The 19,571-nt window shown below is 35.4% G+C and overlaps 1 protein-coding gene across 1 annotated transcript in view; it reads left to right on the forward strand.

Annotated features, from left to right (window-relative positions):
- The window catches only part of LRBA (LPS-responsive vesicle trafficking, beach and anchor containing), a 464,550-nt gene that overhangs the window by 302,045 nt on the left and 142,934 nt on the right, over positions 1-19,571 (forward strand). Inside the window, exons 41-43 of the mRNA XM_014950036.1 lie at positions 656-758; positions 2,645-2,760; positions 5,025-5,137. Coding sequence (XP_014805522.1) covers positions 656-758; positions 2,645-2,760; positions 5,025-5,137 — 332 coding nt within the window. The remainder of the gene's footprint in view (positions 1-655; positions 759-2,644; positions 2,761-5,024; positions 5,138-19,571) is intronic.

Genomic DNA, 19,571 nt, shown 5'->3' on the forward strand with positions numbered 1-19,571 from the left:
TGTTTTATGCAGTTAGTATGCTAGTCAAAAAAGTTTTGTCTGAGCTTAAAATGGTTTCTAATCTGGAATGTGGCTGGTAAGTATATCTTGCAGAACGTTGTTGTGCGTAGCTGAAGCGCATATTGTCCAACAGAATCATGTGCATGAACACTTTTCCTATTTTGGAGCTTGTAGGTGTACTCTGAGAAGTCATAAATGTCCACTGGTAATAAGCATAATTAGACTGTTATTTAGTTTTTTAGGTTGCTAAATGTCATTGAATGTTTCAAAATATGAAGATAACATTTTAAAGAATATTTCTTGAAACTACCTAGAAAATAAACTAGTCAATGTGTGATCCGATAGATATATAAAATTTTTTTTTAATGCATTCTAGACAGTCAATTTGTGCATACATGTTTAACTTCTATTCAGAAAGGAATATAAATGTAGACTTTGTCAGATTTGTAAGTGACAACCTGTGTTGAAATTCCTGCTAGTGGTAAATAAAAGCAGTTCTGGAAATTATATAAAAAGGTATCTATAGTGACCTGAAGGAAACCTGTCTAATCTTCTGCCTGTTCAACACCTAGGCTTATGGTTAAATTTTATTGGGCCAGAAAGCCTAAAATTAAAGATGTAAAATCATGTCATATTTCAACTCTTGTGTTCACAGTGGGTGTTATGTTCAACTTTCCTGATCAAGCAACAGTAAAGAAAGTGGTTAACTGTCTACCTCGGGTCGGTATTGGTACTATCTTTGGACTGCCCCAGACCAGGTATTTTACAATTTGAGTTAATTTTATCTGTCAGTTCTAAGAGTTCTTTTTTTTTTTCATCAAAACAGCTACATGGTTTGAAGCATTTCCACCTACTGGTTTACAAAATATGCATCAGTTTATCACTTCTGCAAGCTATTTGAAATGTGTGTGTATAATAAAAACTTCTGGATTTGAGATTTTTTTGTGATTTTATGTCTATTATAGGGAAGATAGCTTCTTTTTGGCAGTGAGACTCAATCACTTACCCTACTTAAGGAAAATAGTTTCTTTATGCCTGCCAACTCAGTAAAATTTAAGACTGATTTAAGTCTGGTTGTAGGACTGATTAGCTTTTATGGCAGTGTCCAATTATATTAGCTTGACTGTAACATCCTTGAATACTCTGCAGTATTTAAACGTAGATGAAAATGATAGTTCCTCATCAGAAGGATATTGTAGTGATGTGTAGGACAATATAAGCTGAACAGCACATGAAAGATTGGTATGGTGTGCTTGTCTTTCAGCTCTAGAGGACATGGTTCAAATTTTACATCCTGAGAAATTAGCATTACAGTGTCAGGCTGTGTGTTTGGATCCTAAAACTGGAGAATATGATTCACTTTGCTACGTCTTCTTTAGCAAAAGATTAGGGCTTGATTACCAGATATGCTCTGGATGAAACACAGTTTAAGGTTCACTGAGGCTGATGGAAATAGATGTTTTTGAGGTATAACCCATTTTCAGTTGGATTGGTTGCCTCTTGTATTTTAATGAATTTTAAACTATTTTTAAGTAGATGAATTTCTAAATTTTTAGAAACCGTTAAGGAGGATCTTGTTTGTTGTTTAAATTTTTGTTTTTTAAAGATTTCTGTGCACAGAAATGGCATTAAAATAGTTGGGGATGTTTTCTATTGTATTTTGTAGTTTACTTTTTTTTTGGTCAAGTCCAGAAAAATCTCTCTTAAATTGCAATAATAGCCACTCTGTAAGAACGTGAGGATTTCTACTTACAGAAGAAAATTTTGTGTGAAATTTTTAAAATATACATGAAAGCAGAGACACGTTTGTTCAAAATTTCACATCCATTTATACTGATAAATCTCTTTACAATATAATGCAGTTTATTAAAATTTAAAAATATTCAGTTACTGCAACTGTTTTCTTTAATTGTTTACCAATACCTGTAAAGATTTGTTAATTAAAACTGTATCTAATTTTTTTTTTCTCTAAATGATGTCGTTCTGGTATTTACAGATGTTTTTATTATGAACAAAACAGTCTTGGGAATTTTATCATAAGCTCTTCTCTGCTTGATTTATCATTCCTAGGAATGACTCTATAGTCTTCTTTCTCAAACATTAGGAAATCTGGCATCAAATTAGAAAAGTTTAATTGAGTTATTTATGACTGTCTCCCCAACACTGCCCAGAATTTAAATCTCAAGAGGATGGACTTCATCATGAAGTTCTATCATCTTATCATTGTTTTCCTTTTTTCTCGAGGGATTTAAAAACCTCTCCTAAAACACGACTTTGTGTTTATGTGAAATTCTAAAAGTTGTGTAATTTTCTTATTTAGGGATCTGCCATCTCTCTAAATCACCAGTAACATATTTCTGTAAAACATCCAGCTGAATTTGCACAGCTGTAAAGGTTTCTGTTTGAAAGCTTTCACATCTTGATATATCCAGCTGTCAGATGTTTTAAGTCTTTAGTTCTTATTGGATTATAAAACTTTAAAAATGAACGTCAAGTATCCAAAATAGCAATTAGATCTCCCCAGAAATCTAACGTAGAACTAGTAAAAAGAATATGTACAACTGCCACTAAACTTCAGATTGGCAGAAAGGAAGACCCACTAGGTTTTTCTCATTATTTTTTCTGACTTTTTTTTTTTTTTCAGACGCATTTCTTTGGCTAGTCCACGACAGATTTTCAAAGCTTCCAATATGACCCAGCGCTGGCAACACCGGGAAATTTCCAACTTTGAATATCTGATGTTTCTGAACACTATAGCAGGTAAAACAAATTACTGTAATGACTCAGAAAAGGAGTTAATGGTGGCACAGCCTCACCAGACATGGGGCGCTACTAGATTTTGCCCTATTAATAAATAACTTTTTCTATGTACGGTTTTGTCCTGAAGGAAAACTTCACAAAGCCCTCCTAAATGTATTTTATTCGTAATCATTTTTGTGCTTAAGTAATAGAGAGGCATGCAGTTAATTATGCTGTACTGAACTGCACTTAAAATATATCTCTAAGGTAAGAATATCTTGCCTGTTGTGGGGGGACACGATTTACACAGACTGTCTGCTATTTAGGAGAGCCTCAGAAATAGTAACTTCTTTATCCCTTAGTATTCTGAGTTTTAATATTCATAAGTACTATCCTCTCTGAATACTGCCAATGCAACAAGCTCTGTGTAGGGCTGGAACTCTCTGGGAAATCTCAGGATATTCCTGGAGCCAATAACTGCTCCTGTTACAAGAGCTATGGCTGGTCTCAGAAAAGAGTGTAGGGCCAGGATCACCAGCACTGCTGTGCCAGGACACGGTCCATTCCCAAATCCTGATTCACACCCCTCTCCTGACTCCCCATTCTGTAAATGCTAAGCTGTATTTCATGTAACCCATCTTACCTCATGAACTTACCACCAACTTGACCTCAGTTTAGTAAATGGAGGCTAATTGTCAGGTCTCATGATCTCTCTTTTCTTTTCCAACATATTTTGTTCTTAGAGAAACATAGAAAATTTCTCAATTTCCTGCTCTTCTATGGCATTGACAGTGTTGAGAAGTCCATTAATTCCCTTTCAGACTCGACTCTTGCTAACACGGTTGATATAACAAGTGCTTCTGCTCACACTAATTAGATTTTATACAAATGGTCGGTTTTGCCAGTTTCTGTAATCAGTCTTGAAGTCAGAGATGCCAGGATGCTGGCAGATTTTATAAAAGTCGGGGTAGATCTGCTCACCTCCTTACTGCCAGACTGCTATGAGGCAAGATGGTGACACTGTTCTCTGTGGCTCTAGTGGATGATCCTTTTCAGCTTCAATATATGATTGGAATAATAAAAAGAATTCTTACCTAGTTGGTATTTGAGGTGAAAAGGAACAACAAGATAATTTTATGAAAAAAGGGAAAGTTTAGTTGCCTGTGATGGGGAGTGAAAAGATGGTTATGATGGCTATCAGTTAGAAACAAATAAAGATAGATATCACAGCATCATGTGTAGCCTGGATTCTGAAGATGAGATAATGTGCAGCATAACCAACTGGTTAGGGAAAGAAAGGACCTGGCTATACCATCTAAAAATCCTGCAAACCAGGATTAAAAAGAATGGTATGAGAAAACTGGAAAAAGAAAAACTTAGGTGGAGTTTTAGAAAATATTTTCTGACAACTTGACAGAGTGGGTTGTGAAATAATATTTCTAGGAAAGAAGTAAAAACCTGTCCTTTGAGACTTTTAATACCAGGCTAGGCAAAATTTGAGATCATACTGATTGGAGGTGATAGGAATGAATGAGCTTCTGCAACATAACATAAAAAGAGACAGGATCTGTGTAAAAATTGCTCATTTTAAAATTATAAACCAGGGTATGTCGTGTATGTGTATGTATGGTATGTGATTATTCTAATCAAATGTTTTGTTTTTACTGGAGGAAGGATATTATTTCCATCTTACAGAACATCTTACAGTTGCAAGTGTGAACCTGAAACCAGAACAGATTTTCTGCTCTGGTAAATGTTGGCGTATCCCTAGGTGGTCAATGGTAAAGGAAGAATTCCCCTCAAAGTGAATTCTCTAGATGAAATGGTTTTTACTTGCATAATTTCTCAATCTAAAATCCTGAGCTACTTCACTCTGCTTTCACATATTTAATAGAGGATGTAAAAATATTGCTTTCATTTTTAACCTCAACAGAAGTAATTGCCTCTCCATTTTTTGAGTGTTTCAACTTAAAGAAACAGGAGACAAGATGACATAAATAAGGAAAGGAGAAACGTGTAGAAAATGAATGGATTTCACTGTTACTTTTATTGCAAAAGAGTTTACAATTAAAGTGAAATGGGCTGCAATGTTTTAAATTAAATGCCAGCGATTTGTGAACTTCTTCATTTTCCTTCTCAATAAAGCAAACTAGAATATTGTAATGATATCTGAAGTAAATTACAGTTCTTCTCGTAAAGCTATATTGTTGTATCTTTAGAGGTTGGTATTTTAGTTAAATATAACTCTCTTAGCTCACACTGGGTTTTTTTTGGTTGTTTATCAGGTCGAACTTACAATGATTTAAATCAGTACCCTGTCTTCCCCTGGGTTATCACCAACTATGAATCAGAGGAGTTGGACCTTACACTTCCCAGCAACTTCAGGGATTTGTCAAAGGTATTTGTCATCAGATACACCTTTTTTTTTCCCTCTCCAGTATTTATCACAGTAACTTGGAGTCTTGGTAATGTTTTCTGCTGCGTTTGATACATTAATGTTAAATGCACAAGCATGAACAGCATTTCAATTCTATATGTGGATACTGATAGTAGGGATCAGATTGTGGAAAAATATGTTAATGATGTGTTATTATTCCTTCTGATCATGTTAATTTAATAATTGTTAATGGAGGGTGCTCTGAGTTGGAGCATATGCGTTACATTTAATGAAGTCAATTTTTAAATGAAGGTAGGAATGTCAGATTTTAAGGAAGATAGGAAAGCTGAGGCTGCTAAAGGTAAAAAATTAGCCAAATAATTTTCATTTTTTCTCATCAGAATGGTGGGTTTTTAGTAGCAAAGCCTGTGATACTGTTACTGTTTAAGTACTTTTAAATCATTGCCTTTATTCCCATAAGTAGAAACTTTATTTTTTCATTTCCTCTGTGTATCCCCTTCAGGTACACCCAAGTAATATAGTTGTCATTTGTCAGACATTGTTGTTTTTTATCAATTTTTCCGAACATCTCCTTCCAGTCAGAGTAGCCTCGTTTTTCTAAGATTCTTACCCAAACAAACATTAAGCAGAGGCAATATTATACAGCCTGTTTAAAGCTTTATAGAATGCAATTATTCTCTTTCAGTGTTTTCCAAGAAAAGAATATTTCATTTTACAGACAAAAAGCATCTCTCATTTTCTCTATAAAGACTGGGTGTACTGATCATCAAAAAGAGTCTTTTTCTAAAAGCTAGCTAGTATGGGAAATTATTGACACATGGAGCAAAACAGTTAATTTGTGGAAAAGGTGAAGAACAGATTTTAATTATAGCTTGTTTTTTACAGACGTCTTCTGTACAAAATGATAATTTGATAGAAAAAAATAATCCTCGAAGTCAGGTGGTTTTTGAAAGTTCTTGCTTTCAGTTTGCAATTGATTAAGCTAAACATAGGTCTGTGAAAATCTCTAGAAAAGTAATTTTTTTTTACTACAGATATAGTATCTTAACCTTAAAAAAGATGCTGTATAGTCCTCAAATATATATGCAGGTATATCTGTGGATATGTATGTGTGTATATGCACCTATATGTATTTGAAGACTATACTGTACCTTTTGTGTATATGTATGTACAAATACAAATAATGTTTCTAAGTCCAAAGCAGCAATATACTGAGGTAACATTGTAGCATGAAGTCTGTGCTTTCTCAGAATGTCTGACTGGCATAAATCCCATGTTGAGCAATAAACCTACACATATTTTATATTTTAACAAATCTTTCAAAGGTAAATAATACTTTAAAATATTTTTTTGTTGTGGTATTTAATAAATTCTTTATTAATATTCCCCAGGCTGAAAAATATCTGAAGGTAGTTCACAACTGAAAATACCAATCACCAACCTAGACTACACTTGCTAATGACACGTTAGTGAAAATGGAAAACTTATGAGTAACATTATCTCTGTGTAGCTTGAATTAGTACATAAATTAGATGTATTAGCTGTTAATAACTTCCTTGAATATGACATAAGTTTTGCAACTTCATTTTCCTTTAGCTGTTGTTAAAGGACACCTCTGCATATATCATGTCACTGCTAAAATAATTCAAGACCAAAAAAAAGATTCTCCAGCTGCTACAATTCTTGAGGCATCTCCTGACTTTAATTGTATTTTAATTTGTAAACTAGTTCAATACTATATCCTAGTCTTTCTTCCTCCACCCTGAAACAGAACTGAGTGCAGCGTAGAGCAATTTTTCCTCATTTTAGGTTTTGGTATTGGTTTAGGTACCAATCTTGCCTCCACTAAGAAATAGGATAGCAAACCCACCCTTTCACTGTGTGTTTCTTTATTAACAGTGACTGCTTGTATGGATTTCTCTGCTCAGGAAAGCAGTCTTTGAGTATTGCTGAGTTCTGAGGGAATCTTTCCATTGCTATCGCTGAGAGGGGACATTACTTAGGAATATTAGCAAGTGGACATGACTTAGGTAGTATCTGTATCTATGCTTAACCTTCTCAATCATATGTTTGAAAACTATGACCTTAATACAGGAAATAATTACAATATTAGATGTCAGTCATACTGTATTATGCATAGAAGGAGTTTCATTAATATTATTTAAACCTGTAACTTGATATTCTTGGGAGAACTTAATCTTTAACAGGTGATCGGCAGAGAACTGCCCCTATTGTTAGGCAATAGTGAATATTTCTATATATGTATATTTAAAATGCATTTTCCCTTATGTTCTCTTAAATGTAGTTCATCAGACAGTGTGTCTTGAGCTCTGAAAATGTAACTACTATTCTGGATAACCACTGGCCCTTCCCACATACACAATGAGAGTCTTAATGCCATACCTGTCTCAGATACAGCAGTTCAAATTTGGGTTACTGTTTAGGCATTTCTATCAACTCTGTGTAATTTAAGTGTTAAATTTTGTGTCAGATGATGAGTTAACAGGAAATATCTGAAAGACCTTGTTAATACTCAACTATGAAAATGTTTGAATGTCATGTATATTGTGATATTGTAGTACTGTTATCTTGGGGTAGTGCTTCAAAATAAGTAAGTCCTAATTATGTATTGTAGCATGTCTATGCTTTTGCACTACTAGAGGTTTTAAAAAGATTTGAAGATATTTCATTTAACTTGTTACATGCTTTTAACAGTCTATCGTTTTTAACAGTCTTTTACTTTATTTCTTGAACCTATCCACATCCAGAGCGCATCACAATTTAGTGCTCCCACTGAGTAAAGAAAAGCAAAACTTTGGGTTTGGTCTGGCAGAAAGGATGCCACGTCAATATTTTTACTTTTTTTTTGGTACCTAAGAAAACTAAAAATGAAAAAAATACTTTATTTTTAAAAGAAATTTGAAAATGTTTGAATGTCATGTATATTGTGATATTGTAGTACTGTTATCTTGGGGTAGTGCTTCAAAATAAGTAAGTCCTAATTATGTATTGTAGCATGTCTATGCTTTTGCACTACTAGAGGTTTTAAAAAGATTTGAAGATATTTCATTTAACTTGTTACATGCTTTTAACAGTCTATCGTTTTTAACAGTCTTTTACTTTATTTCTTGAACCTATCCACATCCAGAGCGCATCACAATTTAGTGCTCCCACTGAGTAAAGAAAAGCAAAACTTTGGGTTTGGTCTGGCAGAAAGGATGCCACGTCAATATTTTTACTTTTTTTTTGGTACCTAAGAAAACTAAAAATGAAAAAAATACTTTATTTTTAAAAGAAATTAGGTAATTATAAAGTGTCAAATATGAATAACAGTTTTGTTAATACATTAGCTAGAAGTCCACGGTTAGTACAGATTTAAACAACTGCAGTGTATAGGTTAAACCAACACTTTATTTTAGCAGCTTCTTAGGGCATTGTTTTGAACATCAGTCACACAATGATAAACCAAAGCAACTGAAATGGATTGTGGTTAATATTACTGTCAGCCTGACGAATGCTCCTGACAAATGCCAGGAGTGCACTGCCAGTCTGTTACCCTGCTTTGACTCAAGTGTTTATTTCTGAAGAGGTGGCTATGGTTTGGAATGAGTATTACATATTATATTTACAGCTGCATATATTTTATTTATACAACAGACTGTTTCCCACCAGAATGTGTCCCATTTTCTGTATTACTTATGCTATTCAAAAACACAATTTTTTTTTCTTTTTCCTTATTCAGTGGAAGCAATAAATTGCATTGTGCTTCTGGACTTGGATAAGGAAAAAAAAATAGAAGTAAAAATACATGGAAAATACTGTAATAGCAATGCATGATTTTATCCTCTTGAAAGTTTGATACAAGATTTTGCTGTATGCAAGTAGCTGTTGATAATTTTTCTTTCATAAGGCACAAAATTTCTGTAAGATCATAAACTGACAGTACTAGAAGAAAATCATGCCATTCTTTAATCTTCTTTTGTCTTCACTATAGCTACATGTGTACATAATAATATTTTTATTCTCATTTTTATCATTTTCATGCAATATTTGCTAAATCATGATCAGTTTTATAGTGGCTGTTATGTGTGTAATGACTTCTTTTCCAGTCGAGGGTACAAAAGCAACAAATAGCTCTCACCTTCAGTGAAGTGAGGTGTTTAATTGGTATGTGGGAGCCACTGATACCAAATACACTTTGACAGAAGAGAAGGAATAGATTTTTTTTTTTTACTATGACAAATTAGACTAGTTTTGTTGTTCTCATGTAAATGTCATGTTGACTGTTCTTCAGCATTCCAGCCTGAGTTCTGTTGCAGGGTGCCCATTTCAGGACCACAAATTCACTGAATGTATATTTTGTGCCACATATTTTCCCCTGTGAGGAAACAGAGTGGGATGGGCATGAAATTTGCTTGGTTATCTCTTGTTACCCCTTGGCAAAGAGATGGGAAGTAGCAAATGTTTTGATGTGCACCTATTATACTTCTGCAAATTTTTAAAATAAATCTTTTTTGTCTAGGGAGGTGTTAAAACTTGTGCCAGGAGGACACAGTGTCCTTCTAAGCATAAAACATGTTCCAAAACTGGCCACTGAAAGAACGTGAGAGGAACAATGTGAGGACTAACAATGGTGGGTGCAGTGGTGATGACTTATTTTGATAGGCAATTACGTCTAGAATTTAGTGATGCTTCACACTGCTGGGCTCAACATCTGCCCTGGTTGCCTTGTCACTGGTATATCAGGCAGTAAATTTGTCATCTGTACCTGAGACAAAAGACAGCACTTAATTAAAAAGCATTCCAAAGCCAGACAGAATACGCTCGGAAGGAAGGTACAAATATTTTTCCTTTCCGGGCACTTCATGTCAATCCCTGATTAAAACAGGATAGTGCAGTAAATAAAATATTTCAAACTTTCTATCAGAATCCCTGGCAGTTAAGAGAAGATCCAGTGTATTTTCTAGAATTTTGGATTCTAGAAACAGTGGTGGATATATCAAGACTAGCCCCCATCCCAGTCAGCCTGAAGCGGTGATATCTGAAAAGGAGACATGTTTTTTGTTATTAATTTCTTAGTCTGTTATGGCTTTTGATATTTTTAGTATAAAGTATATTGATCAGATTCTCTTCATTATCAGATAACAAGTTATCATGCTTTCCTTGTGAAATGCAGCTTGCTTCTTTGAGGAGAGGGACGCTCCATTCTCCCTAAAATTGTATGTAGAATAGGAAACAGTTGAGAGAAATTATTACAGAAACTGGTTTATCATCTGACTGTAGACATACATTTGATTTCTAGACCCGTTTGTGCAAAGGGGTCGACAGATCTAGACATTTGACATAATCATTAAAAGAAGCTTTTAGGAAAAGGGAAGCTGTTAGTTCCTTCAAAGAGGAGGCAATATCCTGAGCAGTACCTTGTTTTTCAGGAATGTGTATGTAGATACTTTTGAGGAAACCATAAAAGAGCAAAATCTAGTTGAGAGAGCAAAGAGGCTTTCTTCCCAATCTGTCCTTGAAAATAAAGAGAGGGACAGCTAAAAAGGGGTGGGAGGGGAGGGACTTGTACCTGTGATTAGGGTCCTTGCTTGTGATATAAGAACTCAAAAGTCAAGTCCCTCTTTGAAGAACACGGTCTAAGAGTTTGAAGTTCTCTTCTTCACATCCCAGGACAGTGCTATAATTTTAGGACTGTTATGGGCTTTCTTTGTTTGGACTAGAACATCTATTGTAGAATTAGAATCATACCAACTAAAGTGCTGAACAGTCTGTTATATTTCCATGAAAAGTTTTGGTTTAAGAAGTTAACGTTTTTCCCATTTCTAAATGGGCGAGAGTGATTTTGTTGAGTCTCAAATGCCGGTCACCCTCAGACAGATCCCATCGGGGACTTTTGTGAGTGATAAAATTGGTCGATTATCCTTTCTGACAGCTGAGTCAATCTGCTATAGCGTTTCCTTTTGCAAATTTGCCACAAAATTAGGCGACAAAGCTCCAAACGGTCCCATGATTTGTGACGGATCTGCCACAGTCTCTTGGTTTCCAGGTCCCAAGCTTGGTTTTGCAGCACCATGGTCAGGGACCCGCCCGCCCGCCGGCCCGGTCTTGGCTGGTTCAGCACCATGGACAGGGGCCTCCCCAGCCGGCTTCGAGCAGGAACAGCCCCCGGGAAGACTTGTTTCTTGAAATGAAATAGTTATTGGCTTGTCAAGCCCGGCTTGGACACCATCCTTAGAGTCACTAACATGCTATGTCTGAAGCTAGTCTAGCTCTTTTGGATTTTAGTATCAATCTCTGCTTGATACCCACTTGGTTCACTGTCAGAGACAGAGCTTTGTGCTGATGTGTTGGCTTGAGCTTCACGCAGCATCTATCCCAGGACCTTTTTTAGAATAAATGGAATCATGGAATCACGTAATTACAGAATCATGTAATTGTCAGAGTTGGAAGGGACCTCTAGAGACCATCCAGTCCAATTCCCCTGCCAAAGCAGGGCTGCCCAGAGCACATCACTCAGGAGCATCCAGGTGGGGCTTGAAGATCTCCAGAGAAGGGGACTCCACACCCTCCCTGGGCAGCCTGTTCCAGGGCTCTGCCACCCTCACCCCAAAGAAGTTCTTCCTCAGATTGGAGTGGAACTTCCCATGGTCCAGCTTGTGCCCGTTGCCCCTCGTCCTGTCATTGGGAACCACTGGAAAGAGTCCAGCTCCATCCTCCCTCAACCCTCCCTTTAGATACTTATAAGCAATAATAAGGTCTCCGTAAACAGAGCACAGAAGAGCTCACCTGCCTGAGATCACGTAAACATGTGATTTCCATGCGGTTTTAGCTGCCTATTCCTCCACAGCTATCTCTCAGCCTTTCCTTGTAAGGCTGAGATCACATAAACATGTGATTTCCGTGCGGTTTTAGCTGCCTATTCCTCCACAGCTCTTACAGAAACCTGCTGAGACTGAACCATCACCCAAAGACATCTCTGAGATGGAGTATCAAAACATACTTTCTGAAATCCTACTCTTAGTTTAGATCGAATTTTTTAAATATTCTGGGAATTTCCATTGCTCTATTACATTGACATATCCATCCTTTTATACCCTTGTCTTTTTTCCCCTTGTCGTTAGTGTCAAACCATCTCCTCTAAAGAACATGTAAGTGGATGAATGAGCATCTTGCTACCATCCTTACTTTCTCTTCTTGGTTCTCTTCTTTTCCCATCAGAGACTTATTTTTTGAAGTCACAAGAAGCATACTCTTTGCACTTCAGAAGCCATAGCAGTTTCTAGGATCACTTAATTCTTTTCAAGCAATTTTATTTATTTAATTATTTAGGTATTAGAAGAAAAGCCAAGTTTGCAGGATCAATAAGAATCATTTTGGTAATGAGCCTAATAATCTTTATCTTCCCCTGCCTCAAGGAGGAGTATTGTTTGCAATGCAGAAATTCTCAGAGACAAGAAAAACAATAAGTCAGAATTAACAATGAATGTTCAAAATGCTATTCTTACTTTGTATCTGATGTTATTGTCCATCCTGCTCTTGTTTCAATTTTAGGTGCTCTGAACATATGTCATCTTCTAATTGGAAATGAACTGAGGGAGGTTCATGACCTTTTAAATGATCACAAGAAACCACGGGGCACATGTCTGGTCATAAAATGTACTAGCAATCAAAATAAAGTAATTTCACACACATGTCTTGGGCCATAGACATTTTAAATGTGTGTTTTCTGTCTTCCTAATGTAAAGTGAATGTTATTCTCTTGATACAGTCTCTGTTTCTTTTTATATTCATATATTTGAACTCCAGCAGATTATGAGCTGCTACAGCACACGTCTGTGTAGTTCAGGTTTCTTAACAAGCATGATGGTGGCTGAGTTGAAAATTGCACTCATACTGGAAATGAGGATGGGGTTTATCTCACCTAACTGGAGCTTTCTAAAACTGAGTTGATCAAAATCCTAGGAGCAGGAAGCCTGTTGGGGTCAAAGGACAATCCAGGTATAAGAATAGTGTTCAGAGAAAATGAGAGCTTGGTAAAATAATGTTAATGATAATCTTTGTTTAAGGTGGTTCTCAGGCTGTGGTCTTCCTTTGGTCAACCCATCAGATGATCTGTCTCAAAGTCAAATATCAGCAGATAAAAGTGTGGATCAAATGAAGGAAATCGATAGAACAAGATGACTAGGAGAAGGTGATGTGATCCTAAAAGCTTGAATTGAATAGTTTAATAAGATTAAGAAAAAATAATTTACATATAATATCCAGCCAATCACTTGAAACTGTCCCAGTATCAGAAACAGAAGGTTAGTTTCCAAAGTGGGGTGGTCACTGGCATTCCAAAGGTCTTTTTTGTACTTTATATTGTTCAGCATATGTGATAATTTGACAAGAAGATGGTAAAGGGAGCTGATAAAACTTTCTGACAGTACTAATGTGTTGACGGTCTTGAAGATGATGGCTGACTAATCAGGAGACCTTATAGAAATAAGTAAGAAAATGAAGAAATTCACCTTAGATAGGAGTGAAGCATTTGTGAAAAAAGTATACATTGATGGGCTCTTAGCTGACTATATTCAGGATTGATATAATCTGATTGTAATAGTTCTATGAAACGGTACAGATTAAAGTAAAAAAACTGTACCATTTTGTAGAATTATTACAATTACTACTGTTAGTAATATGAAGGCATGGAGATTTTTCCTTTAAATTCAAATTCTTCCAAGTTTTTAGGTGACCTGAGGATTATTCTGTCACTAATATATTGCTAAAACATTGCTAATATTGCTAAACAAAGTTTTTCTTAATTTTTTATGCTTAAGATTAGTTTATGAGCCATTTTTGAAGTGTGGACTTTGGGAATCTTCTGTGTTTTCCACCATTAAATATTATTTATATTGACATATTCAGACATTCCAGTTCTTAGATCCATTTTTGCTGACTGTTCTTCTCATCTCAAAGGAACGAGTGAGCTCTTGAAAAATCTTAATAATAAATCATATGTACAAATACTACTAATTTAATTTGAACGTACAGAACTATTGTCTGCTTTTATTCCAGCCCTTTATTGAATTCTCAGTTTCCCTAGAATAGAAAATCGAGCTTTAAAAAAATTTTTGTAACATACTGTGACCTGGTAGATTTCATTACTTGATTTCTGGTAAATAGGGTCTTTTCAAAGAAAGCTTGTAAGGACTGAAAACTATTTTAAAAAGCGTTTTTACACGAAAAAGCTCAGTGGTTTTAGTATATATTATATTATATTATATTATATTACATTATATTATATTATATTATATTATATTATATTATATTATAACGCCCTTTATTGAATTCTCAGCTGGAGAAATAATTTAGACAGTCACGTTTAGTGGCCACTGATGAACTGGGGGTCTAGTTGACTTTTTTTTTTTTAAAAACTAATTTATATTTGTTCTGCATTGCTCCCCAAATATTATATTATATTATATTATATTATATTATATTATATTATATTATATTATATTATATCTATTTTAGAAAACATTGAGATAAGAGGACCATGGAATTTCATCCAATATGCAGTGCATCAGGAAATGGCCAGGGATCCTATGTTTGATAAAAATGCTGATCACAGTCAACATTGTCACTTAGGTAAAGGAGCTGCTGGGCAAGAGTTACCTGCTCCCTAAGTGTATGCAAATATTAAACGAGGTAGCTGGCAGCCGTTTATTTGTGTTTCTTCACTAGTGTAAATAAAAAGATATATCTAAGCAAAGAAATCATTTGCACGTAACAGTAGCTCCAAGGCTTTTGTAATGGTGTGCTCTTGACTGGCTTGACTTGAAGAGGCTGAGTCATTGAATATGAAGTTGTAAGAGAGGAGCCAGTCCAGAAACTCATCTAGCTCAACATCTTGCCTCTGTGAACAGCCAATAGCATCAGCCTAGTGTAAAATGAATAGAAAGAGGGCATGTAAATCATCATCCTTCCCTTCAGATAACCTCCCAGGTCTGGCAATCAGAGGTTTAACTGCTTTGTGAGCTGGAGAAATAATTTAGACAGTCATGTTTAGTGGCCACTGATGAACTGGGGGTCTAGTTGACTTTTTTTTTAAAAAAAAAACTAATTTATATTTGTTGTGCATTGCTCCCCGAAGCACTGAATCTAGAAATTGATTATATGAGAAAGTATAATTTTGTGTATCACCTAAATGCTCCCTGGGGAAGAATACAGAAGTTCTGTCCAGTTCTGTCTTCAGAACTTTGACTTCAGCTAAATTTTGACATTTGAATTTATAGTGTTGCCCTCCCCCATAGCCTAGTCTTGATATTTCCCAGTTGGTCTAAGTCAATAAAGTTTGGGTATAATTAAACCTTTGCATCTTGTCTTTATATCTCTGTGAAAAAGAAGTTTTACTCAGATGATGAGGAAGTCCCACCGACAGTATTACAAGTATGGGCTAGTTCTGGGAGTTAATTATGTGTTGGTTATACATAAAGGAACTAGACAAGCAATCCTCTAAAAATGCAATTGTGGTTAGATTGCAGCAGAGTATTCAGCACTCGGTGTGTTTACACAGCACAAAGACTAACACTGGAACACAGACTGTGTTTTGGGTATCTGTATGTTAGAAGACATTGATAAGTGGGCAGGCTGCAGAGAAATCTTAAAGCTGGAAGAAGTGCCTTAAAATAGAAGACCTGAAGAGCTCAATTTCTTTTGCTTAATGAAAAGTCTAATTATAGTCTGTAAGTATATTTATATACAGAAAATACTGGATAAGTAGAAAATATTTCCCAGTTGGCCTAAATTAATAAAGTTTGGGTATAATAAAACCTTTGCATCTTGCCTTTATATCTCTGTCTGTGAGAAAGAAGTTTTACCCAGATGATGAGGAAGTCCCACCGACAGTATTACAAGTATGGGCTAGTTCTGGGAGTTAATGACCGTGTTTCAGGTATCTGTATGTTAGAATACATTGATAAGTGGGCAGGCTGCAGAGAAATCTTAAAGCTGGAAGAAGTGCCTTAAAATAGAAGACCTGAAGAGCTCAATTTCTTTTGTTTAATGAAAAGTCTAATGATAGTCTATAAGTATGTTTATATACAGAAAATACTGGATAAGTAGAAACTCTGTGATACATCAGAGAGAAGCGTAGTAAGATTTCTTTGGTAACACACCAGTAAATTCATAACCAAACTGAAGTATGTATTTTTTAGAATGAGGGTTACAGTTATCAGTAGTAAAAGCTCCCAAGAAAAATAGCAAATTGTCCATGTCCTCAAGAGTCAGATGCCTTTCTGGTAAGCAGGTGGGCCAAATACAGCTCACGCTATAATCAAGTATAGACAGTTGGACTCAAAATCATATAATGGAAAGGCATTTAATGGCTTGTGATACAAACACAAGGCGAGATGAGATGAGATGAGATGAGATGACCTAATGGTCCCCCTGGTCCTTTAAGCCCAATGAATACATGAAAAATATCAGTAATGAAAACCAGATAGTCATCTTGAAAACAAAATGTATGAAAAACAAACTTCATACTTGGCAAGGATGCTACAAAACATAATTTGTATATATTGTAGATACAGACAATTGTATGCACAGGAATCCAAATACCTGGTTAGATGTGGATAAGAAAATAGTATAAGAAATCACAAGGAGAAGCATTTTTTTCTTTTTTTTTCCCCTTTTTTTTTCTCTTTTTCTTTTTTTAATATATTTTCTTTCTTTCCCTTTTTATTTTTTTTCATGGTGAAGGAGTTTCGAAATACAAACTTCAAAGAATAATATTTTCATGAATTTCTAAGTCTTCCTGTTTGCGCTGGTCAGCGTGGACGTCCTTTCTGGAACTGCCCACTTTTCAGAACTCACAGGCACTTGCACAGATCTCCTGATTCCCAGTAGTAATTGGTGATTGCCATCTTCACCAAAGAACCATCTTCACCAAAGAACTAACAATTACAGTGAAGATGAAACTACAGTATCTTGAGTACTTATTTTTTTGCGGTTATTAAATGCACTTTACTGCCATAGTACTGTGGTCTTTCATGGATTTTGAATATTAATGAGTTAAAAACTCTTTCCAGTATTACAATGGGTAGGAGACAGTAAAAATGGCAAGGTTTGTTTTAATAACAGAAGCCTGTGTCAAAGTCAATAACAAAAGGTGTTTGTCTGTTTATTTGTAGTAACACTAAAAAAATGAAAATATATTAGATAGGAACAAAAAGCACCTCTTTTTCTTCTGAAATATGTAATTGTAAATATATTATAATTCTTTCTTTATAAGACTTTGATCTGCTTATGTTAGGTGATTAACAATTTTCCAAAATGCATGTATTCTTGAACATGAGCAACAGGATCTAGGAGAGATTCTGCCCTACGTAGGGGAGTGGTGAGCATCCTGCTTTCTTCTCTTGGCTGCAACAGGGCCTCTTCTGACAATGGAGGCAGATTGGGCCACCCTTCCAATGTCTGGCACAGAGTAAGATTAAGAACCAACAAATCCTACTCTACACCCCGGCGTCTGGCCATATTTAACAGCAGTAGATGGTGAGAGTCAGTATGTTTTCTGTTACTTTCCAACAAACCATTTTTCTTTGTAGTGTCTAAAAGAAAGCGAACGAGCTTGGTCCAAAGACTGAGATTTACTATATTCAGTTCTTGGTCAAAATGTGATGTTTATTCATTTTGAGGCATTCCTAGATTTGAGAGCTCTTGAAATATTAATATCAAATGAGTTTGGGTTTGTTTTTTTTTTTAAGAATAGCTTGTAACTTTCATATTTGTGGCATATGTTGTTACAACAACCACTTCAGGTCAAGAACCAGGTGATCATGCCTTTGGAAAAGAGAAAACAAAAACTTCCTTACCCCATTTCTTCCTCTAGTTTGGACTCTATTTTGAAGGAATTCTGAATTGAAAACCATATGCGTTATTTGTTTTTCAATACAGTTTGAAAACTTAGCAGCCAGAAGTTATGTTTTTTTCATCTTGACTCCTGTAATCTCATCCAGTGTTATTGCTCATCAGAGTTTTTCTATCTCTATTTTTCTTTTCTTTTTTCTCCCATCTAAATAAGTATTGGTGAACTAATATCTAGTTTTCTTCTCTGAAAAGGTACTGCAAAGAAAATATATACTGGAATTTCTGGATATGAAAGCTTTTCTGCTTGTTCTTCCTTCGTGGTCTGTAGTGATAGGGAAAACATGTTGAGTAGTGTAAATTTGTGGTCTCACATCTACCTCTAGCAGAGCTTAGTTTGGAGTTACTCCTTTTCCCTGGGTGTTTAACCACAAGGGAGGGAATCCAGTATGTAATCGTGCTTCCCTGTAAAAATAGGAAATACAAAATTTCGATTAGTTTGTTTACTAAACTCAAAGTCAGGAATATTCAAATATTCTTTATTCTGTAGCTGGAGCTTGGTTAACTGTTCACAGAGCAGTGTAATACAGTAGAATCTCCTCATCCCTAGAAGCAGTTGTCAGAAAAATATGGGCCTGCCTGGTAGAATGTATTAGCCCAATACATTGTCTCCATTTTATTATGAAGCTGCTGGGGAAGCTGTGATATACAGCACTGTCATTACAGATCTATTGTTAGAAGGGTTCTCCAGTCTTCTGTGCGCTGCCATTAATTTATAGCAGTAAACAATATGTAGCCCTCCAACTGCAGCAAAGCAGAATCTTTTAATGAGGTGGATGTTATTACCACAATAAATCAGTGCATTCGTGTAATGTATAATTCAATGTGTGTATTCCCACTGTAACTTCTCTGAGTAAGCTGATAGTGTATCATTGTCAGTGCACAGCTCCACGGTTCCTTTTTTTCTTTTTTTTTTTTTCCCTAAGCTTTCTTTCATTTGGGGACTTTTTTTTATTTGCTTGCAAATAAATGTGACATGTCTTGATAGTTGTCCTGTTGCAGGCTTCAGAAACCAACTGTAACAATAACAGCCAAAATCAATACTGTGGATTCTGGCTATATGGATCTCTGCATGATACCATTATTTTTTTTTTTTTTTGAAAAGAGAATGAAATCAATTCTAATTGGGTTTAGCTTTATATTCAAGGAATGTAATTCTATAACTATTGATTTGGGCTATACTCATTTGGAGAGTAATAAAAATAGGGACAGATAAAGAGAATACATAAAATGCCACAGAACCGTACAGCACAACACTGTTTCTATTTTTAATTTATATAATTTGTCTACCAATGACCTCCTTTCTTCTCTTTTCCCTCAAGCATAGCTGAGTCTTTAGGGAAAATCGGTACAGATGGAGATTCCAAAATGGTTCTTGCAACAAAGAGATGACTTGGAGTCAGTTTCATTCTGCCCTGGAATAAATTTGCTAAATCAGATAAAAATCCTTTTATACAGGAACCACTTCTTTTAAAGGGTTATATTTCAAATTAGTGAACTGCAAAAACAGTAATTAACCTAA

The sequence above is a fragment of the Calidris pugnax genome, unplaced genomic scaffold (assembly GCF_001431845.1).
Source record: "Calidris pugnax isolate Ruff unplaced genomic scaffold, ASM143184v1 scaffold42, whole genome shotgun sequence".
In the NCBI taxonomy this organism is placed as follows: Eukaryota; Metazoa; Chordata; class Aves; order Charadriiformes; family Scolopacidae; genus Calidris; species Calidris pugnax.